The following is a 21,322-nucleotide window of genomic DNA, read 5'->3' as shown; positions in this document are numbered from 1 at the left end:
AGGCCATTAGTTCACATTGTGCAGTTTGATTTAAGGACCCTGTGGCACACATGAGGAGTTTACTCTTCCATCTCTACAGGGCAAGCAGGTTGCTGTGCAAACCCTCCGCTTGCACACAGTGATTTCACCATCATTGTATACTGAGGTGGTGATGTTGCATAAGCCTTGCACAGAGGTGATCGATGCACAGTATAGACTTGTAAGGAGGAGTATTTTGGGCTGATACTGCACTCTGTTGTTGTATTTTAGTGAAGCCGTGTCTCTTTTACGCTCGCTCCACTTCGCTGTCTTTCTTTCTCGCTCCTGACAGAAGGTGAAATCACCCAAATCCCAAGCAGATGTGTCCTCTCTCTGTCTCTCTCCCACTCTTTCTCTGTCTCCCCCCTGTCTCTCTGCAGCCCCTTTCACACGGGACAAAAACACCCACTCACATCTGGCTTTTGTCTTCAGTGTGAAAGGGTACAATTGGCTTTCATTCCCGGGTCATGACTCTAGTAGGCAGTCGGTATTTATCAGCCCCAGTTGGCAGTGATAAACGTGACACCCAGGTGGACATGCTCACTTTCATCAGTTTTTCCGCGCTATAGCGTCTTTCACACGAACACTCTAAACATCAGCTGCCCACCATGACACTATTAAACCCAAAACACAGCAGCTACTCCTTATTTTTCATACAGCCTCTGGGCTGCACAGAGCATGGCACTACTATGCTAACAATGCTAGTTGGGCTAACTAACTTTTTACTAGTCTGCACAGCAGCTAGCAGCTCACTATCAGCGGCAATGTGAGAGGAGTCAATTGCTTTTATGAATTCCTCTCCCACATGTCTACCCGTCTCTCTGTCTTTCTTTCTCTGTCGTACACAAATTTACACATAGGTGAAAAATAAAACTACCACTCCTCTTTTTATCATTATTTACCTTTTTCCTTTTATTTTACTTTTTAATGCCAAAACTTTCCCATCCGTCATTCAAATTAATTGTGTCTTCCCACCTTCCTAGCTTGTTCGATTGTGGAGGTTTGTGGCTGATTTACCCCTATCTTCTCTATGGAGAGACAACAGTACAAAACTCCTCCTGTTTCCATCCCTCCCTCGCACATCCTCCTGCCCCCCATGGTCAGTTAAATACAGAGCAGTCCTCTGTCCTGCCATCATGTGAGTTTTACAGCCTATTTAACCCATGGTCTTCTGGTGAGCCAGGCTCGATATTGTTCCACACAGTGTTTCATTTGCTGTGCTCAGCCTCTCATTTGTGCTCTGCTCTGTCCCTTGAATTTATAGTTTTGGGAAATAAATGCTTGTTTGGCTTCCTCTTCTTCTGGCTGACTGTTCAATGAATATGCCAACACCACTATTATGTCTGTTTTCAAAATCTAAGGCAACAACCTACAGCCACTTCCGTTTCTAGTCCTCAAGTTATGCTAAGCTAACTGCCTGCTGGCTGTAACTTCATACGTACTGTACACACATAAGAGTAATATCAATATTCTCATCTAACTCTCGGCACGGAAGTGAAATTATCATATAGCCCAAAATGTCAAACTATAAAGTCAGTTTCATAACTTATCAATGGTCAGTCTATATACTCTGATAATTATTGTTACTTGTGAAGTTTGGTGTCATGTCTAAACCCCTCAGAGTTCATTCTTAATCTTTAATATTCAAAACATATCAACTCTATTGTCAATTGACACTTATTCACGTAGGTAAATTTGCTCTGTCCTTGTCCTGGTTCACTAACACACAAACTATTTGTTTGACAATGGCTCCCCAAAAAAATCCTTCATTATATTGAAACTTGAATACTTAAGTCCTGTATTAACCCGTAGTATCAAAGCAATTACACATGCAGGTGAGTTAACCACCAAAGTTATTAAAATAGAGTCTGAGTTTATACTGAAATGAATTAAATAGCATAGATCAGATGCAATGAGTGCAACACAGAGTGGTTTAGAATAGAGCTGAACACAACATAACTATGTATGTAGTCTAGAGTGATGCCTTACAAGACTGTATGGGCGCCCAACATCCACCCTCCCCTCTCATCTCTCTTTATTTGGGTCTATTCTGGGCTGGACTAATGTGGCGGCGATGCTGCGTGCTGAGTGAGTCAGCGGTCATTAGGGCGTGCAGACAGCACTCCGCCGGAGGCCACAGGAGCCAGTCAGTCTAATGATGAGGCCAGTGAAGTGCCGGGGACCTGAGCGCTCAGGACGTCCTATAGCTCCATCCAATTAGCCTTTTCTGGCCCCGCCCATTGTCACCGTTACTTAGCCCGAGCAGGACAACTGAGGGCAGACACCCCATTTATCTTTGTTTCCATTATTAAAAAAAAAAAATGCTTCTCTTTGCCAAGGCAGAGAGACAGGGTTTCTGATTGATGCTGTACTGGTGATTTTTTAAGTTTCTCATCTTGCATACTTGCACTTTATTGAAACTAGCTTATTTCACATTTACATGTACATTAGCTTTTGTTAGCCAGAGCAAAGAGCCCAAAGTCTTGACTGTACGCCTGTATGTGTCAGTCACTACTATCTGTAGTAGCTGTCGTGTAACTGACAGAGCGAGAGAGAGAGCGAGAGAGAGAGAGAGAGAGAGAGAGAGAGAGAGAGAGAGAGAGAGAGAGAGAGAGAGAGAGAGAGAGAGAGAGAGAGAGAGAGAGGCTCAGCCACAGTGCTCAGATCCAGTCATCCTCCCCTGGGAGAGGCTGACTGAACAGGAATGTAAACATGGCAGCTAAATAAACTGCTGCGTGGGGCACAGAGAGAAAGAGAGAGAGAGAGAGAAGACAGGGAGGACAGAGAAAGAGAGAGTGCTTTTAGAGGTGACGGGATCACTCAGACAGAAGGGCAGACATTACAGGGTAGATCTTTGCAGTTTGATATGGAATACATCTGAGGTTAAATGGTCTGGATCAGGACAAATGCCATAAAGCGCATTTTCTTTGACCATTAGTTGGCAGCAGCTGTAATCAAAGAATTTAACCTGGGAGGGGAGATTACATCGAGGCTCACAAGGACAGCTCAGCATTCCTCTCCCTCCCCTCCTTTTAACACCTTATCTCAACCTCTCACTCTAAAATAAGATGCACTCACACCATGTCACATGGCACCAGCCATCACCCACAGCTCCCCAAATACTCCCTGGACTTTGAAAGCTTAAAAGTGTTCACACTGCTCTGCAGGTTTTTCGGTGTGGAAAAAGAGTAAAAAACGACTATTGTACTGCCGTGTATCTCCATCATCTTTTATGTGTTTGGTTAGCTCTTGAAAAGCCATCTACACTGACGGTACACAGCTAAAGATAAGTTTTGTTGTTGTCCTACTGAACCTATAGCCTTCTTTCCACTGGTCCCAGTTCGTGCATCTTGAAAAGCACCTCTCCATCTGTGGCTTGTTCAGGCGCCCTTCAGCTCCACCCCAAGCAGACATGCAATCCTTCAAGCTTGTTTTGATGTGGTGACGTGACTGTTGAGCACAGGTGCTGCCGGCTGCTGCCATGAGGTCTTTCTGGTTGCTATAACCCAGGGCAGGTGGCAGCCATTACGGCTCTGTCTGAGGAAGCAGACTGGCACCATTGCCGTTCCCACAGTGGGTTCTGCTTTCTTATTCCGCACTGGCGACCAATGGTTTCGACAGAGTAGTTGATTAAGATGAGCTGGCCTGGCAGTCCCTTCCCAACCTCCTCCCTAAAGTTACCAGGACTTTGTCAAAGGCACTGCTTTTCATCCCTCCTCCCAGGTCCCTGCTCTTCCCTGCTTTGCTTTTTTTCTTTCTTCTAGCGCCTTTCATTTTCTTCTAAGGTGGATCAAAGAGAAGAGGTCTACAGAGGCGTTTGGAACCAGACTCAGTGTCAACAAGTAGCTTTCTCTGCTTTCTCAGAGTCCCTACCTAGTTTGCTGGAATTTTCTGTGTAGAAAAATAACCGCAACAGCTTCTGCATTCTATATGTTTGGTTATGGGTCATCTTCTTAGACCTAAGTTTTCGGATCTTTTATGCTATAATGAGAATTGTGAAAAAAGTTGAATCATTATAAAGCTATGGCAGAGCACATCAGATGATGCCAGGCTGCCTAATAGGAAACACTGACATTATACTTCAGAATACAAATCTATTCTAAAACTCCACCCTGCTATTCTACCTGATGTCTTCTTTATCCTCTCTCTACCATCACTCCCTCCCTTCCATCCCTGCCTTGAACACTGGGCGCTGGGCCAGAGGTGCTAAACAGCATCTTAACCTGGTGTCTGAGCTTCGACTCATCCTTTATTCATTCCCATTAAAGGAGCATGAGAGTTGTTCTCTCCCTGTAGCTGCTGCTGTTTCCCCCTCCATTAGAAAGACAAACGGCTGCAGCACAAGTGTACCTACCTAGTCCTCCATACATAACTAATGGGTGGGTGTGAATGAAATATGCATGCAGGGTCTCTCCTGATACATGTGAGACGGACAACATGGCGATGCTATATGAAGACAGTGAAAACAGTGCAGATGTATAGGTGTTGTTGCACACAAAACTCTAACAGTGAGCACTCACCCTGCTCTGTATTGAATTCAGAATCCTGTCATCCGATAAGTCTACATTTGTAATTGTTTTCATGTTTATTAAATTCGTTCCCATGCTGGTTTTTCAAAGTGGAATAAAAATGGTGGTAAAATCCACGAGATCCTCATTTGAGAGAACTGGCAATCATCTTGGCATATAAAAAACAGAGGAACAAAAACACAAAAGCAATTCTACACACAGTCACATAGGGCACACACATACCTACAGGAGTGCCATTTAGCAGGCAGTGGCCCAAAAATATTCCCCAGGATGTAAGCTTAGGTAGAGTACACATACACACACACACAAACACACACAGGCCAAACAATATCACCATCTCCCACGTTTACAACCTTGTTTCATCGTGAGGAGCCTGGTCGTGAAAAGGGAAAATAAAGGAGAGATAAAGAGCGGACAACAGACGATGGGAGGAGAGGAGTGAGATAAAGGTTAAGAATGGCGATGAAATTGGAGAAAAGTGCTACGCCAGCGACTCCAGCAGGGAGACGGACAGGAGTGAGAATTTCTGCCGGCTGTTGGGATTTTGAGGGAGTAGGGAGGGGTTGTGGTGCTGGTGTTGTGCTGGGCAGGTCAGAATATTAGCATTTCCTGTGGACTGTCTACCACACCCGTTCTCTTTCTCCCCAAACCCTCTCAGCATTGCATAGGCTGCAACTCAATCAATTAATATAAATTGTTCAATCGGTCAGAGAGACCTCTGGAACAATGATCATTGACGTCCTACGGGAATTGGAGTTGGGCGGGGTGCTGGGTGAGCACCTGAGTAGTAATCCAGCCAATTAGCTTGGAAGGATCCATTTAAAGTGAGCAGTGGCATTACAGACAGGTGGAGAAGGTCAGGATTTTCCCTTTAATCCTCACACCGCTGATGGTTGAGGAGAGTGACAGGCCCAGAGAGGCTGCAAACTGTACAACAAGCACAGCACGTTTGGGAAGCGGGGAAGGTTGGGGTATTTCATTAATTTCATTAACAAAGCAGTTGCCTATCCATTGCAGCAGTGCATGGACTGATTTGATGGTAATCTATAATCTGTAGGCTTTGGTGCCACCGCTGTGCTTATCAGCCAGGTTTGTTTGGCCAGGCTCGGAACGCTGGTTTTAACAGGATGACAACGTTGCACGATTAACCTTCGGTGTTTTTTCTGTGTTGCTCTTTTTTATCATAGCTGTTGTTTTTATTTATGCATGAATGGGTTGATAGTGTTGTGGGGTGTGTGCCTGTGCTCTGGCATTTCAGTGCGAGTACGTGTTTCTCTTAGTAGAACGGAAAATGTTGTTATACAACAGAAAACTGTTCATTGTAATGAGTCATTTAGGTTTGATCTTTTCACATATTTTCCTTTGGTGCAGGATACCCAGTCTGTGCTGGCAATTCAGTGTTAAACACTGCGGCTGATTGCCTTCTCTACATTATACATGAGAATGCATTGTTGATTTCATTTGTCTTTTAGGTATTCTAACCCCATCTCTCTTTATCTACCCTGTAATCTGGTCTGTGCTAGAGCAGTTGTGTATTCTCTTTAGTGGTATTATTAATCCATATTTGTTGGTGCTTCCACCATGTCACCGTGTGCTTGCTGGAAATGCAGCAGACAGAGGAGCTGTTGGTGGTGACATGTACAGCTCACATGGCGCCAGCTGCTTTTATTGGACAATAATGGGAGGCTGCCATGGATGACTTACAGGGACGCAGCCGCAACCCTCCATATGGAGGGGGTTTTATTTGAAGACAAGACGCTTGGTGCACATGTGGAAAGTTTTGCTATAGCGCAAGTGAACCATTGTATGATGTATTTTCTGGCCTCAGACGCTTAACACAGCAACACCTATAGCTGTGTGGGTGCGGCTTTTGGCCGGATGAATGATTGTGTTTTTGCCACATGATTTCTAGAACATGCATCATAGGTGATGTGAGGCACTGTGGAAAATTAGTAGTAATACATTTGTTGTACTTTATGTGTCCATGTACTGTTGTTTTGTTGTATACATCTTGTGTTATGATGAGCTGATGCTGATGATGTTTGCTCCTCCGTATCGGAACAGGAAGTCAGGTTACTGCTTGTTTTGATTGGACAATAAGGCAGCTTGTACATAAGTCTGCCCTCATTAGTTCATTATGTGGTTGTGGGATGTGTGAGCTAATGAAATAACAGTGTTAGGTTATCAGATTGACCTAGTTCAGCATTGAGGGGTAGTAGGGAAGTGCTAAGGAAATTCTTGAAATTGTAAGATTACATAAAGGGATTACCTTTATTATTCACTCTGAAATGTAAAGTTGTAGTTGTAGTTCAACATTTGCTTGTCAAATTGTCATCTAGTAAGCAAAATACAAACCAGGCAATTCCTCATTAATAATGTCTCCTATATTTTTTGCTATCCAATGCTTATGCCCACTTAAATGTCTGGGACTTTTGGTGTGCTAGCTAGCCTTCTAGCTCGGTGCAGATTTACATTATTGTTGTTTATATCCTTCTCACCCATTCGATAGTGTAGGAAAAAAGAGAAGCTAAAAACTGCATTGTATGATGATATTTTTATTTGAAGAAAATTAGATGCAAAGTGAAAAGGAAAAATGTTCTATTGAACTGTGAATCCTGCAATTCACTGTGTAAATCTGCCAATACTGACAGAGACACACACTTCCATGGCATTACTGCACTGTGGAATTAATATACTATACTTTTGCTCTGTACCTACGTTACAGTGTGTGATGTACTCCACATACTAATTCATTTATTTTCAGTCAAATATATGCAGTGGGAGTAAATGATTAACGTAACGTGTGGACCAGGTTGCCACATAGATCAATCTCTGCTGGTCAGCTGGTCTCACCTGTTGGTCATCTGCTGTTTTTGCGCAAGTCGAATGCTGTCTGGCATGACACACAGCCAGTCTAGCTTCCTCTAAAGGAGTCACCATCCTGTCTCCTCTGGCAGGTACTGGAAGTGTCGTGTCAGCTCTATGATGGCCTCCTCAACTTCCTCCTTCTCTTAAGATAAAACTTCCCCTTGTTTGCAAGAAAAGACATGAGCAGGTTACACATGACTGCTGTGGAAAAAATATTACGAGTGTGGTTTAGTAATGAAGTGACAAATGGAAACTCTGGCTTAATTTTAAACAGGACAAATGCTGGTACATCGACTACATGAGTATCTCACGTTGATGTGGAGATACAGTTTCTCTCTCTGTTCTCGCTTCTTTACTTCTCCCTCCCTCTCTCTGTTCATGTCCAGTTGGGGCACCTGGGAGGAAGCAGCTGTAGGTGGTGATTACAGTTTAGAGACTCCAAAATAACCTCTCCTCCTCCCTGCTCACTCTCTCCCTCAGTTCTCTCCTCCTCAGCCACCCTCTCCCGACCTTTCCTCTGAATCACCCCATCGCCCTAAAAACAAATAGGAGAAGTGCAGAATACAAGAAGGAACGCAAAAGAAAAGCAGCACAAATGCTCTAAATTACCTCAATTCTGTGCTGCTAGTCTCACATGGGCTTCATTAATGTCCCTTCCTGTGTGTGTTTGTTGCCATGTAAATAAAGTGACTAGTACACGCCGCCCTGCTCATCAATATGAGCAACGGTGGGCTCAGCTCATACAGATGAACACGGCATGAATAATATTAGCTGAGCATTGCTGCATATGACCACCCCTCTCTCCACCCACATCCAATGTGTGTGTGCATGTGTTTACTGTGCTAAAGCTCCCATCAATCACACGCCCAGGACCTTTCAGCAAGCCACACACACACACACACTCTAAGGTACTAACACATACACACTCCTGCTGAGTTTATTAAAAGCCAGTGTGTTATCACTGATCTGTCTGACAACAGCTGTACACCAGAGCACAGCAACACACACACACACACACACACACATAAACACACAGGCAGCTCTAACACAACCCATCAGCACAAGCCACACTCATGTCAGTGGTGTGACAAGAAGAGCTAGTCCTTGGACAGAACTGTCTTTCTTTCCTCTTCCTCTCGGCTACAGAGCTCATCTCCACAGTTGAACAGGAAGGTCAGTGTGCAGGGTCACGCGCTGCCCAGTGGAATTCCCCCTGAACTGCAGGGCGCTCACAAGAGCAAAACATATCTCTGTTTGACCCAGTTCAGATACTGTCAGTGTCAGAAAAAACTAAGCACAAGCTCCTCTTCTATCCACGCTGGCTTTCCCTCAGACAATCTTTGCTCTAGCAGAATCTGCAAAGCTCCGGTGAGTTGTTCAATGGTCAGGTCACAAACTGCAAATGGCGATATCAGCCCTGATGTTTGCTGCCTGAAAGCAGGGGTTAGATCTATTGGGTGTCCTTGGTAAAGCTTTGCCTGTGTGTTCTTTAGCAAATCACTGAATCCCTATGAATGCGGCCTTCCTGGAGGAAGTCATTGCTCCATGGAAGTCCCACAGTGAGTGGTGTTGTGTAATAAAACTCATAAAACAACTGAGGTCACAAGGACAGGTCACTTGTTAAACAGAAAGTAATTGAAGAGATCCTCTGATAGACAGCCATTATCATTATAGTTGTAGGTTTTTGCTTCTATCAGACACTGTGTTCCTGCGTTTCTACTTGGGTGTAGGTGACTCTATCCCAGAAAACATCTGGCTGTTCCCTGTTGAATGACTTCACATCATGGCTGACATCACATGGGATAGTCCCGAGAGTGCAGTCCAATGATTGCAGTGTGCTTGGGTAATAGAGGTCCCCACCCTTTTGCGTACGAGAAAAACCCTGGTCTTAGTTGCTACCCCCTGAGGCTAAAGGATGAAGCTAGCATCTGACCAGGGTGGGAAAGAACATGACGAAGCCGAATTAAGGACAAGACAGCTGTATGGAGCTTGCATGCCATCAGAAAGAAACAGCGTTGTTTGGCTGGCAGTTGCATTAGTCCCACAATTGCAACGCACTCAGTCTCAGCGTCTGGTTGACCTACTTTTGTTCCGTTTCCACGCTCAAAAGCAACAGCTCATTTTTCTTCTGTTTATGGTTTCATTTTGTTTTGCGTCTTTGTTTACACGTATACAGATGCAGTATGTAAGCTGCAAGTGACTGTGAAGGAGAACTGCCTGAAAACCCTCCAGGGGGCTTGAAAAGTGACATTCTCAAGGCAGCAAACTGAAGCAAAGTAATACACATTGTGAATACATGTGTAAATAAGTTTAGACGGCGAAAAACCAGAAACAGAGATTAGCATAGCACCTGGCTACATACAACACAAACACTATCATTCACATGAGTACACACTCATGTGACATGACTTCACATGGAACCAGAAAGATAAAGAAGAACATAGAAAGAATGACAAGAAAGGAAAATCCCTAAGCGAGTATAGTCCAATGCTGGAATATACTAAGTGAGGTGATATAACTGAGTACATAAGAGTCCCACAGCAGCACTGTTTGACTCACTGTAGGCCCATTACTGTAGATGGCAGAGGGGAGTGAGAGATCTGCACACATCGATTCCCCCAGCTGGCCTGTCGATACGCCCCTTCGAATTCTGACACAGCGAACTAATGCTCTCTGGGGTTAGTGGCAACCAGACACACGCCCACGCACCGTTCCAGCACCTCTGGGTGTAATGGACAAAAAAGGGCCCGTCAATACATCAATACTTGACGACCTGCATTTACCTGCTGCCTCAGCCATTTCACCAATCAGCGCCATGTTGAGAGGGTACATTAACAATGGTGCTTACTCGATCTGCGATTTTTCATTTGTCCGCCCCTGCTCCACAAACCAAAGTTTACATGTAGTTATATTAAGTTCAGTCCCGGTGTAGAGCTGGGAAGCGGTGGACTAATTTGACCCCCTCATACACAGTGAGGTCTTGCAACACATGCCGATCCGCCACGAGATTAAAACAAAGATAACGGGTTTTAATGTTATGATTGGTCTATGCACACACACACACACACACACACACGCATGGGCCGAGTCGTTCTCGCCTGGTTTAGCATGACAGATGTCCGTAACTGTCCATGTGACACGCCGTCTGTAGTCCACCCTCATGGTCATTTAACAGCAGGGTAATGGTGTGAGCAGTGCTGGTTGACTGCTCTTCAGCTCTGGCCGCCCTGGAGGCTCGTGTAGTGGGGAGCAGGGGGCTAACCCTTCCTGATCACAAGGGGAAAAGGCCACTCTGCCCTGGGGAGAGAGGAAAGGACGATAAGGTGAGGGGTGGGGGGTATGACAAAAGAGCTTTTTGTCGATGTACGTTTACGGCATTAACCCCTTTCTCCTCCCCGCTTCACATGAATAACAAGAAACCACTGTGACATCTGAGCAATAGCCTGAGGCAGTGTGTTTGATTATGTGTGTGTGTGTGAGAGAGGGGTCGTCCAGGACATTTGGCCTCGGGAGTCTTGTGACAGAGCTGACATTCTGGAGAAATGAGAGTGTGGTCAGCTGTTGTCAAAATGCCACAAAGAGCAGGATTTTTGACAAAAGAGATCTCTCGCTGCACTTTTTCATGTTAGTGTCAGAATTAGTGAAGCCATAGTCGGTTGTCAACATGGATCTGGGAGCACGGCTTCACTGAGGTGTGCTGAACTGCTGATTGCGATGCTGTAGACGCAACTGTTGTACAAATTTGATGTAACCAAATAAGAAAAAAACAAAAGAAGCACTTCTGGATTACTTCTGGACTCTGTACTGTCTGTGTATTTGTATACAAGTGGGTACAAAGTGTGTCTGTGTGTGTGTGTGTGTATGTGTACGGCCTGTCCCCGATGGCCTGTCCCCTCAATGAGACATCTGTCAAGAAGAGCCACAGATTCAACACCTGACCTTTACTGAAGTGCAGGCAACCACAGAATGCACACACACACTAATGTTGTCCATTGCCCTCCCTTCTTTAGTTTGTCTTTCTTCTCTGCTCTCACTCCCTTTACGTCTATTCATTTTTTATTATTCACTCACTTTTCCACCCTTGCTTCAACCTTTTATGACTCCTTTTCCCAGCCTCCACTTCTCCTCTGTGCTCTCTCTGACTCTTTCTCCCTCAGTCAGTCTGACAGTTTGTGACACTCCCTCCCCGGGGCAGCCATCAGTTCAGATGAGCATCGTATGTGACAGGCCAGCTTTGTCTTTTTAAGCCATTAGCGGTTCCTCTCCTCCCACCCTGCCACCATTCCTCTCTGTTTACCTTTCCTGAACATTTTGTGATTGTGCGCACACATCCCTGGCTGCTGACTGGCAATCTTTGTTTTAATCTACATAACAAACAGAGTCTCGACTAGAGGGAGGAACTGATGAGTAACATGTTTCACTGTTCTTAGTAAACTGATGTTGGATTTACTGATGCTAGTCTGTGCTAAGGTACACTTACAGGTACACAAGATCTAATAAGATTTTCCAGTTGGAGAATTGTTTTGCAGTATGTGTCCCTCCCTCTTCATAGGCCAGTGTAATTCTCCCTGCTCTGTACTCCCCCACAGTAAACTGTCAAGCCTAATACAGGCAGGAATGTCCAGTCACCTGCTCCTAAAATGCAACAGCCCTGTGCTACACTAACCTAATATAGACCTGCACTACTCAAGCAGGTTGGATAACACCGTTATTGCTCATTGCATATATTTAAACACACACCTCAGTGTGCCCCAGCTCAGCTGTTAGGCCACAGCCCTGCTGTGTGGAAAGTAAAACTAAAAGCTAGGCCATTCTATGATATGGTTAAATTGTAGAAAATGATTGAATTATATTAGATTGAAAATATGCTCAGATAACAAAAAATTATGGATTAGATATTTCTTGCAATTACTGTATATTTGTTCATAGTTAATATACAAAAAACAAAACATATTTATGATCCCAACATAAAATTTTAAATGATCCCTCAAAGATAAAACCATGCAGTAGTAACTGGAACAAATGGTAGCATTTCAGGCGTGTTAAGCATAACTTGGAAGTGCTCAGCCATCTGACCCATGTGTATCTATGACAGCATTTGGATCGAGCTGTGAAATTGGACTCTGTTGTCTGACAACACATAGAACAGGCTCAACTGTTTGGCCTGCCTCTTGTTGATCATAAATGATTAGAACACCACTGGATGCATTCGCCTGTCGTGCGGCCTTAATGCATGAGCGGATGAATTTCACGGTGCTCAGACAGTATCTGCTGACCCAGTCGTGTTCCCGTCATTAGCGTTGCAGCGGTTGGATAAAAAGTAACCAAGCCATGTAATGAAGTTCGATGCTGCTGATGTAACCAGCTACATTTACACAGGCTGAATACCTTTAGTCAGTTGCTCTAATAATATCCTCAAAGAGCCTCCTCTAAAAATGTCAGTCCTAGACACAAACTGGCAAAATCAAAGGGAAGAAGACCATTATTCCACTGTGCAGCTTTCACAACACATCAGTCTGTAGCTGCAGCCTGAATGGAGTCTGACAGCAGAGGTGGCAGGGACATTTCATTTTGCCTGCAACACTCCAACGAGTCTTGACGGAGGCTAATGTAACATTAGCCGGTTTGTGTTTGGTTGGCTGCCTGGTGATACAGAGGTGTTGCTCTTCACTTGAGACAGAAGGGAAACAACTTTTTACCCAGGTGTGATGCTAATGCTTTCCTGCAAGGCATAAATATTTGTGTTGCTGTTTTGGCGTTGTGTCTGTCTTCGAGGTCATTTGTAGTGCAGTCACCAGGGAAAATATCAAGTCAAATACATGGTAGAGTACATTGTGTGGTATTACTTGAGTTGCTTTCACACATGTACACCTATACTTCAGTAGAGATCACCCGTAGGAACTGTATGTTTCAAAACAAATGTCAAATCCCTTGAACCGGACATTAAACAGACCGTTACCATGTGTAATGTCTGAACTGGAGAGCGAGTGGACATTGTGATGTCGTTCCTGTTGTTAATCTTGCGTGCTCTACCCAGGCGCCACACCTTGCCATATCGAAACAGATTACCTCCAGTAGGTGAGGACGCATCCCTAACAGACAACTCTCCAGACCTAATTCTCTGGACATCGTCTGGACTTAGGATGTGAACATGGTTTTGGTTTAAAGGTCTAATAGCTGATAGTCCACTGACAGAAACAAGGCGGAAAACACACTGTGACGGATGAACCGTAAAAAGCATTAAAATGGAGCAGAGAGGTAAACGAGAGAGCAGAAGGGAGGTGTTGCCATAAGCGTGACTGCAGGTTTTCTGGTCTTAACAGAATCAACAGCAGATGTTTCCTCTCCTCACCTCTCTTGTTTTATTCTTCCCCTACTCGCCCACCTCTACCCCACCTTCTGTTGCCTGCCTAAATTGTACATATCCAGATCAGTGTGATGGGTGGGCATTCTCTCACTAGAGGCCTGCTGAGTGTTTGAGAGCTGGAGCAGGCCTCCTCACTGATGGAGGGAGGCTGATGGTCCAGAGATACTCTAAGTAGGTAGCATGTGTTGGTGGGGGCTTTGTTGGGTGGCCTCTGTCCTTTGGAACGTTTTGTCTTAGGTGAATGTTTTGCTCTGTGATGGATACGCAGCCATGGTCACGCCCCCCTTAGAATGATTGAAAGCCGTCTACATACTAAGCATGCCTTTTTACAACTTCATATACAGGACACACGTACACACTCTTCACTCTCACTTAGGTGTACCAGAGTTATTATCTTGGATTGGGCTGCCTCACCTCCAACATAAACATGGGTGACTAGTGTATACTCGGTGGCCAAGGCATTGCTCTGTGTGTGTGCGTGTGTGTGTGTGTGTGTGTGGTGTGATCACACCCTCCGGTCCCTACCAGCCCACCTGGCCTTATTTAGAAGAGCTGAGAGGAGCCAGAAGCAGCAACACTCAGAGGACACCCGGTGTAACAGAATGTGTGTGGCTCATCACCATGCTCATTACCCCCGGAGAGAAATACTATTGCCTGCTACTATCATTTGTACCTGGAACAACCTTTGACTAGAAATACAGTCTATAATCAGGCTGTCATTTTGGCACAATATTTGGTCTAACCCTGAGTGATAAAAGCATGTGCCCTTATGAGAAAAGCATGTAATAGTCAAGGTTTAGTAATTTTCTTTTTGGAAAAGGAGCAATCCACAATCTCTGAGGTGCAGTAAAGTCTCTTTTTTGCTTTTCCTAACACTCATTGACACCCACGACTTCCTTTACACTTCCAAGTGTCATCATGCAGATTAAGAGAACAATAGTCCCCATTAGCAATAGTGTTATCATGGAAAGTGCTCATCAGATGGGAGATGAGTGACCCGCAGAGGCCTATTAGCTCACATGCTAAAACCTTGATCAGCATCATTAGAAAGACAAGAGCCCATTGTCTTCCAGCTCACCTCTGAAATGGTTCCTGTGAAGAGCTGTGCTCCACAGGTTGTTGAAGTGCTTTGCTTTTGATGGAATAATCTAACCGATTGTCTGCATTATGCCTGTATTGTTATTTTATAGTTGAATTTGCTGCCCTAATCTATTAATGGAACATTTGACACTTACTGCAAATAAAGGGACTAATTCTCAGGACTGCTAGGTGATAATTTTTTTTACCTCAAGTCTACAGTATGTCCAGTGGGTGTGCTTTTTTGGCCTCCCAGCCTCATGAGTAAGAGTCATTTGATGTTGTTTGGGGAGCTAAATGTTGTGCTGTGTATCTGTGGAGGATATGACATATTCCTAAATGTGGCTGGCCTGCTATGGTATTGTTTGCAGACACTTCTAATGGAGAGACTGTGCATTAGCCACTGAGCAAGGATAGGAAACAGACTCTCTGGACCCATTGTGCCCTCAACAGTTAACTGAGCGTGTGATCCCTTTCGGTTGTGTCCACATTTATATGTCTTAACTGCTAGAACCAAACAGTCTTTGTCCGTTCTAAATGGTTTCGCAAGTTGGAGGCAGCCTGCGAACAGGCAAACCATGAAAAATCCCCAATTCTTTTGTTTTGTTATTGGCACTTGAGTTGACCTTCCTGACTCTGTGGGAGGAAGGCTGTTGTTTTAACAAAACCAGCAGCGTTTACCTCAGAGCTGAATGAGGCGCCTCACCTTGAGACGGCATACTTGAGGTTTTGAATGGCACAGCTTTGTTTTACTTTGGTTCAAGCTGGTTTTTTTTTGTAGTGGTTGGCTTCCCTGAGAAAATGGCATTGCAGAGCCGCAAGGGCAGACTCTGTGACGGCAGGGTCTGTACTCTTTGAGGATGCCTGTGGTAGTTTCACCAGGGCCTGCCTGGCTCCAAGCTCCGAATGAGATAAGTGGCGTACCTCAATGAGGGAGCCTTGTACCAAGGCTAAATATAGAGACACAAGAGAGGTAGAAGGACAGACAAAGAGTTGCTGCTGCTCATGATGAGTCAATCTGTCTAATCACAAGCAGAATAACAGCGGACCTGGAATATGTGTTAGTCAGTTGATTAAAATTAGTAGCAGGGAGAGAGCCCATCCTTTTGATCTGTCTCTTTAAGAGACAAACTCAGAGAAAAAGTGTTTTGGTTGTACATTCCACACATACCACCTACTTGTTCTGGTATGGTGCGGAAGTTCTGCACCCAAGATGTATAGGTCCTGAGTCCCATACAGATGTACTTACAGTTAATGAATCGAGATAAAAGCTTACTTCAGATGCTAATATGTTTTTTCACATGCTGGCTATACATATGTGTCCTTGTCCCCATCCAAAGTCCAGTTATTAAACCAGTCACTCACACCTTGAGGGCCTCCAAGCACAGAGATAGCTCCCTCCCACAGAGGTTGAGATACTGCCATTCCTGGCTGGCAGGTCTCAGTGTAGGAGAGCACAAACCAGGCAATCTGGTGTTGGAAAAGTTCAGTTAAAAGTGATTTTAAATTGCTGAAATGTCTCTTATTCAATCAAATCAATCAGGCCAAGATCAAACAGCATGGGTCTAAAATAAGTGTCAACAAGTTTACACAATTACAGGACGGAGTCTACAAAATGATCCCCCTCCAACAGGATAATGTTGGGTCTGCTTTGGGAGTAACCCACCCAGTCACCCATTCCTTTGCTAGTAATTGATACAACATGGCAGGTGTCACAACAACACAACCCTGTCCGCAGCAGGCACATTTAAGTGCTTGCTTGCCAGCTTGTTTCCAAGCATCAATAATTCTTTCAGGATTAGAAACATGGGTAACTAAAATCAAGACATGATACAGTATTTTGAGGCTATTGAGCTTGACTTAAAACCAGAGCCATGGTTACACAATATTATTTTCTCAGGTGCTCAGCTCCCTGCAACCTATGTAGGAAAGCAAACTTTTAGAAGTAAGCGCTTCACCTCCTCCACCTAGCAATGCTTTCTCTCTCAGATGCGTAGGAGTCGTCCTCCTGTTGTGTGCTAACATGCTAGCGCTAATGAGGCCAGCTGTCCAAACGCTCAGCCGGTCAGCCAGAAGGGACTGCAGCCTTTGTTGATGCTAGGTGTTACATCTCCTGTTGGAACACACACTTTTGTTTCATCACCGCCAACCATTTGGCACAGGAAGACCATCTCTTTTCGCTCCCCGCACCACCCTCCATCCTTTTTACTCTTTCTCTCACCCTATTTGCTGTACTTTGCAGCTCCCGTTTATATTATCCTGCTCTCCGTTGCCACCTCCTGTCTGCGCACACCACGCATTGATTTTCTCTCCACAGCTTTATGGTTGATCATTTTCTCTTGACACCATCCGTGGAGAGTGTTGCCTTTGTAATCGCTGACCTCAGCTCCACACCTGAGTGGCTGTGGCCCTAAACAGCCTCTCAGACCTGTCCTGAAGTACCTTCTGTGTGAGAATGAAGAGTTGCTCCCTGTTTGGGCTGCTGAACGGACAATATATCACCTGGCACTGTTGCTCTGACCGAAAAGAAAGGTGGGACTAGGGAAATAGAGGTGGTGTAAGGGAGACAAGCAAGAAGGGAGAAGCATGACATGTATACAGCCTTGCAATGTTATATTAATGTAATTGTTTAACAGTTTATCTGAATGGGATCCCATCTTTGTGACTCTCAGGGCTTCACTCCTTCTATTAGCTTGCCGGTTCAAATTTTTAGACTATATCATGTAGTGTAGAGGTAATCCAGGTACAAAGGATGTGCGACATCTTAGAAACTACAATGCCGTGGCACCACCACATCCTGGTTAAGAGAAAAAAGTGTGGAGTGAGAAATAGTGCGAAGAGAGGAAAGAGGTTGTGAATGAAAAAGCTCTCCTGATGAACCCCGGTAGGATTTTGCAGCTGCAGCACAGCGGCGTTGACCCTACGAACGACTCGCCAAATAAGAGAGCTTCTCCCTCCTCCTCCACCACCTTTCATCCCTCCGCCCCCACACCTCCTTCCTCCTGCCTCCCCCTCAGCCTGAACTCTGCTTGTCTTCGGGTCTGTGTGAATACCAACCGGTTGTAGTGACCCGCACAATGCAGAGAGAAAGGGAGAGACCTCAACAAAACAATTCTCATTGATTGGAACACAGGATCACGATTCTCCCGAGAAGAATATTAGCAGCCACTTCAGAAAGAGGTGGGCGAGTGGGGTTGGGGTGAGGAGAAGGTAGAGAGATTGAAAAAAATGTTCAGGTGCTTTGTACTGGCACGGTATATTCAGCGAGTGAATGCAGTTGGTGTGTGTGCATATGTGCGAGTGCTGTGTGTGTGTGTGATGTGAGATGAAGTAGCCTGAGAGGTAGTTTCAGTGCTGCAGTCCGGGCCCTCTGCTGACTGGGCTGCTCTCACAGGAGAATTGATTTGGCCTCCGAGAGGATCTGTATCTCTCTCAGCGGAACAGAGGGATGGATGGTAGAGAGAGAAATGGAAGAAGAGTGGGTGGAAGTAACACAGGTGGAATTGAGAGACGGGGGAACAGGGTGTAAATGAGAAGACACAGGAACACACACACACACACACACACACACACACACACACACACACACACACACACACACACACACACACACACACACACACACACACACACACACACACAGCACACACACACACAGGCACACACACACACAGGCACACACACACACACACACACACACACACACATCTGAAGAAGACAGTCGGTCAGGAAAATTTACTCCCCGTAATAACCCTCTCTGTAGGCTGGCTGTCTCTGTGTCTCCTGGCTCCTCCAGCCCATAACACAACCGACCAGGTCACACCGACTCCCACACAGCACACACACCACTTCTGCCTGCAATCTAATGATCTCACACTGGTACTGTCTGTGTGTCCGCAAGTGTCTCAAGTGTGAATTTTCTCTGTTTCTCTGCAACACAGAGCGTGTTGTTCAAGAGCTTGTTTTCCCCTGGTATATAATACAGGGGGACACAGTGATCAGTATGTCTGTGCGTCAGTCCCTCTGTAATCATTTCGTATTTGGAGCTGAACAATGTGGTATTTGTTTTATTAAAGTTCATATTTATGCCATCGGGTGGTAAAGTTGATATTTTGGGTGACATGAAAATTTGTATTTTCATTGGAACGAGTTTGACTTGTTTACAGAGTATGGATTCAAAGGCATTAACTTGTTATCACTGGCATTCCTCAATACTCTACATCTGGGTGGGTGCTCTGGGGATTTGTCCTCTCTTTATTACTCTTGTTTTTACTGTAGATTCAAATCTTTCTTGGGTTTTCATTTGCATAATTTTATATACATTAAGGCGTCAATAATTACCGTTTGCATTACCTTTTATTAGCCCCTATTCACTCCCTGAGCCGTCTTATTTGCTCCCACTTTAACAACCCACTTTCCCCACCGGGTCATTTAAGTTTCATCTAATCAACTGAAGTTGGGCCATGAGCTATTTAATTGGTGTTTCAAGCTAACTACCCCCTCTTCCTTCAACCATTCCCTCTAATAGTTTTGACATTTACTGTATATATAACCTCTACGACTCGTGGCCTTTACCATTCAGTACTCATAATCAAGGAGCTCACGCAGTACCCCTCCCATTATCTTTATTAAGGATAGAAATACTAAAAGTGTGTTGCCCGTTCACTCTCCATTTAAGACTAATTAAAGAGTTGACACAATCAGACAAGTCCTTCTAACCTCTGTCCCCCTTGTTCCCTTTGCGCAGTGACTAACTACAGTAATGTGGTGGAGGCGGGCTCAGAATCAGATGATGAGGACAAGCTGCACATTGTGGAGGAGGAAAGTAGCCTGGCGGATGGGGCCGACTGCGACAGCACCCTGCCAGATGATGAGCTCCCAAGGGACCACTGCTGGGACCGAGGTGAGACTCATAGGTCCCATTATTATTATCACACATCCGCGCTGAATCATGCAAACACACATGACCACCTTCACAGTCACCACTTCAGCAATGTTATGAAACATGTTCCACGTTTCTGCATTGTGGAAAAGTTCAGTATGACGATAGGGGACAACAGCACTAAATACTGTAAAAGAAACGTCATAGCTGCTTTCAGACATGCACTGAACCCCGGATAATCTCCTGAAATTCTCCAGAAGGGCTTTATGTGACAACGCAAATGCCTCAGTCAGTTGCTGTGGACATTGTCTGGAGTTTCCTCCAAGTAAAAACCCTGGAGAATGTCAGAGTGAGCCCATATAAGAAAACTGCATAAGATTCTCCACAGGATTCACTGCAAGCGAGTGTTGATGACGTTTCTAACACACGACAGAGGCAAGTGACCAAAACAAAAAGAATACAAATATCTCAGAATGAAAAAGACCAAAAGAAGATGCCTACGAAAAAATGTCAACTTAGATAAACAACAATATTCAAAAGCTTTTCGACATCCGGCCAGACGCCAGTGTCGATGTGCTGTAAACAAAACAAAAAAAGCTCTGCAGCTGAATTTATACATTACATCCTGCCTCCTGCATGCTGCGTCACCAAAACTACACTGCGTCACCAAAACTACAAAGCTTAAATCATTTCAAGTGTCAGAACAGATGGCATCTTAACGTGTGTTTTTATGACAGTTATCTCCTTTCACTGTCAGCCCTGCCATCACGAGGCCAAGAAAGTGTTGGTGAACATGATAGCTACTCCTACCTTCTCAGAATAAGAACCGTAGGAACTGATCGATCCAGCACATAAAAGAAAATTTGTCCTCCACCTCTTTATCTTTTTGTTACGACATCAATTTGTCTGATTCTCATTTTGGTCTCAGATGACGTGATGTGGGGCTAAGTTACAAAATGTCTCAATGACATCTGTACACCGTTAAGTACCAGGCTTTGTCTCATTGTGAAGCGCGGAGTGTGAGGAAGCAGGTACTACATGTGGTGGATTTCTAACCAAGGCAGGAAGCATGATATTATACAAAGACAATGCCTACAGAGGGAGAGACCTTCAAGCACAGAAAACAGCCTTGTGAGCACAGAGCCAGTGGAGAGGTTTACGGCACTGGTGGGCATTGGAGGGGCCTCAGTGAACTTCTTTTTACCTCAAACCATGAGGAAGTGACATCACAGGCAGCTGACGTCCACAGGAAGGGCTGACACACACGCAGGCACACATACACAGACACAGACTCCTCCAAACAACAATTACAGGTGCTGAAGGATGTTGCTGTTTCAAGCTGGGTCCAAGGCTTCCATGCTGTGCTCCTGATCTGATACTGCGTGTGTGTGTGTATAAATATGCGTCAGTGGACTTGTGAGGCTGCTAGCTTCGGCTCTGTGCCAAGTACAGTATGTGCAACAATGTGACAAGCCCGTATGTAATTAGACACGTTGATGTGATATTCAATCACAAGAATATTTATTGTGGAGTGTTGCATCTTGCAGATTTTGGCTGAATTTCTCATGGGTGAGACTGAGG

The 21,322-nt window shown here is 44.8% G+C and overlaps 1 protein-coding gene across 4 annotated transcripts in view; it reads left to right on the top strand.

The window, feature by feature from the left end:
* Nucleotides 1–21,322, top strand: part of zeb1b (zinc finger E-box binding homeobox 1b) — a 50,006-nt gene that overhangs the window by 14,490 nt on the left and 14,194 nt on the right. For 2 of the 4 annotated variants that reach the window (XM_035142069.2, XM_035142071.2), the window contains exon 2: nt 19,607–19,762. The exons of 1 other annotated variant lie outside the window; for it this stretch is intronic. In XM_035142069.2, the coding sequence (XP_034997960.1) occupies nt 19,607–19,762 (156 nt within the window). Of the gene's footprint in view, nt 1–10,535; nt 10,739–19,606; nt 19,763–21,322 lie in introns of those variants that run through there. One more of the 4 variants, XM_035142072.2, reaches the window with a different exon arrangement.

The sequence above is a fragment of the Hippoglossus stenolepis genome, chromosome 19 (genome assembly GCF_022539355.2).
Source record: "Hippoglossus stenolepis isolate QCI-W04-F060 chromosome 19, HSTE1.2, whole genome shotgun sequence".
Lineage (NCBI taxonomy): Eukaryota > Metazoa > Chordata > Actinopteri > Pleuronectiformes > Pleuronectidae > Hippoglossus > Hippoglossus stenolepis.
The sequence above is the reverse complement of the archived record's forward strand: the minus strand, read 5'-3'. Positions and strand labels throughout refer to the sequence as shown.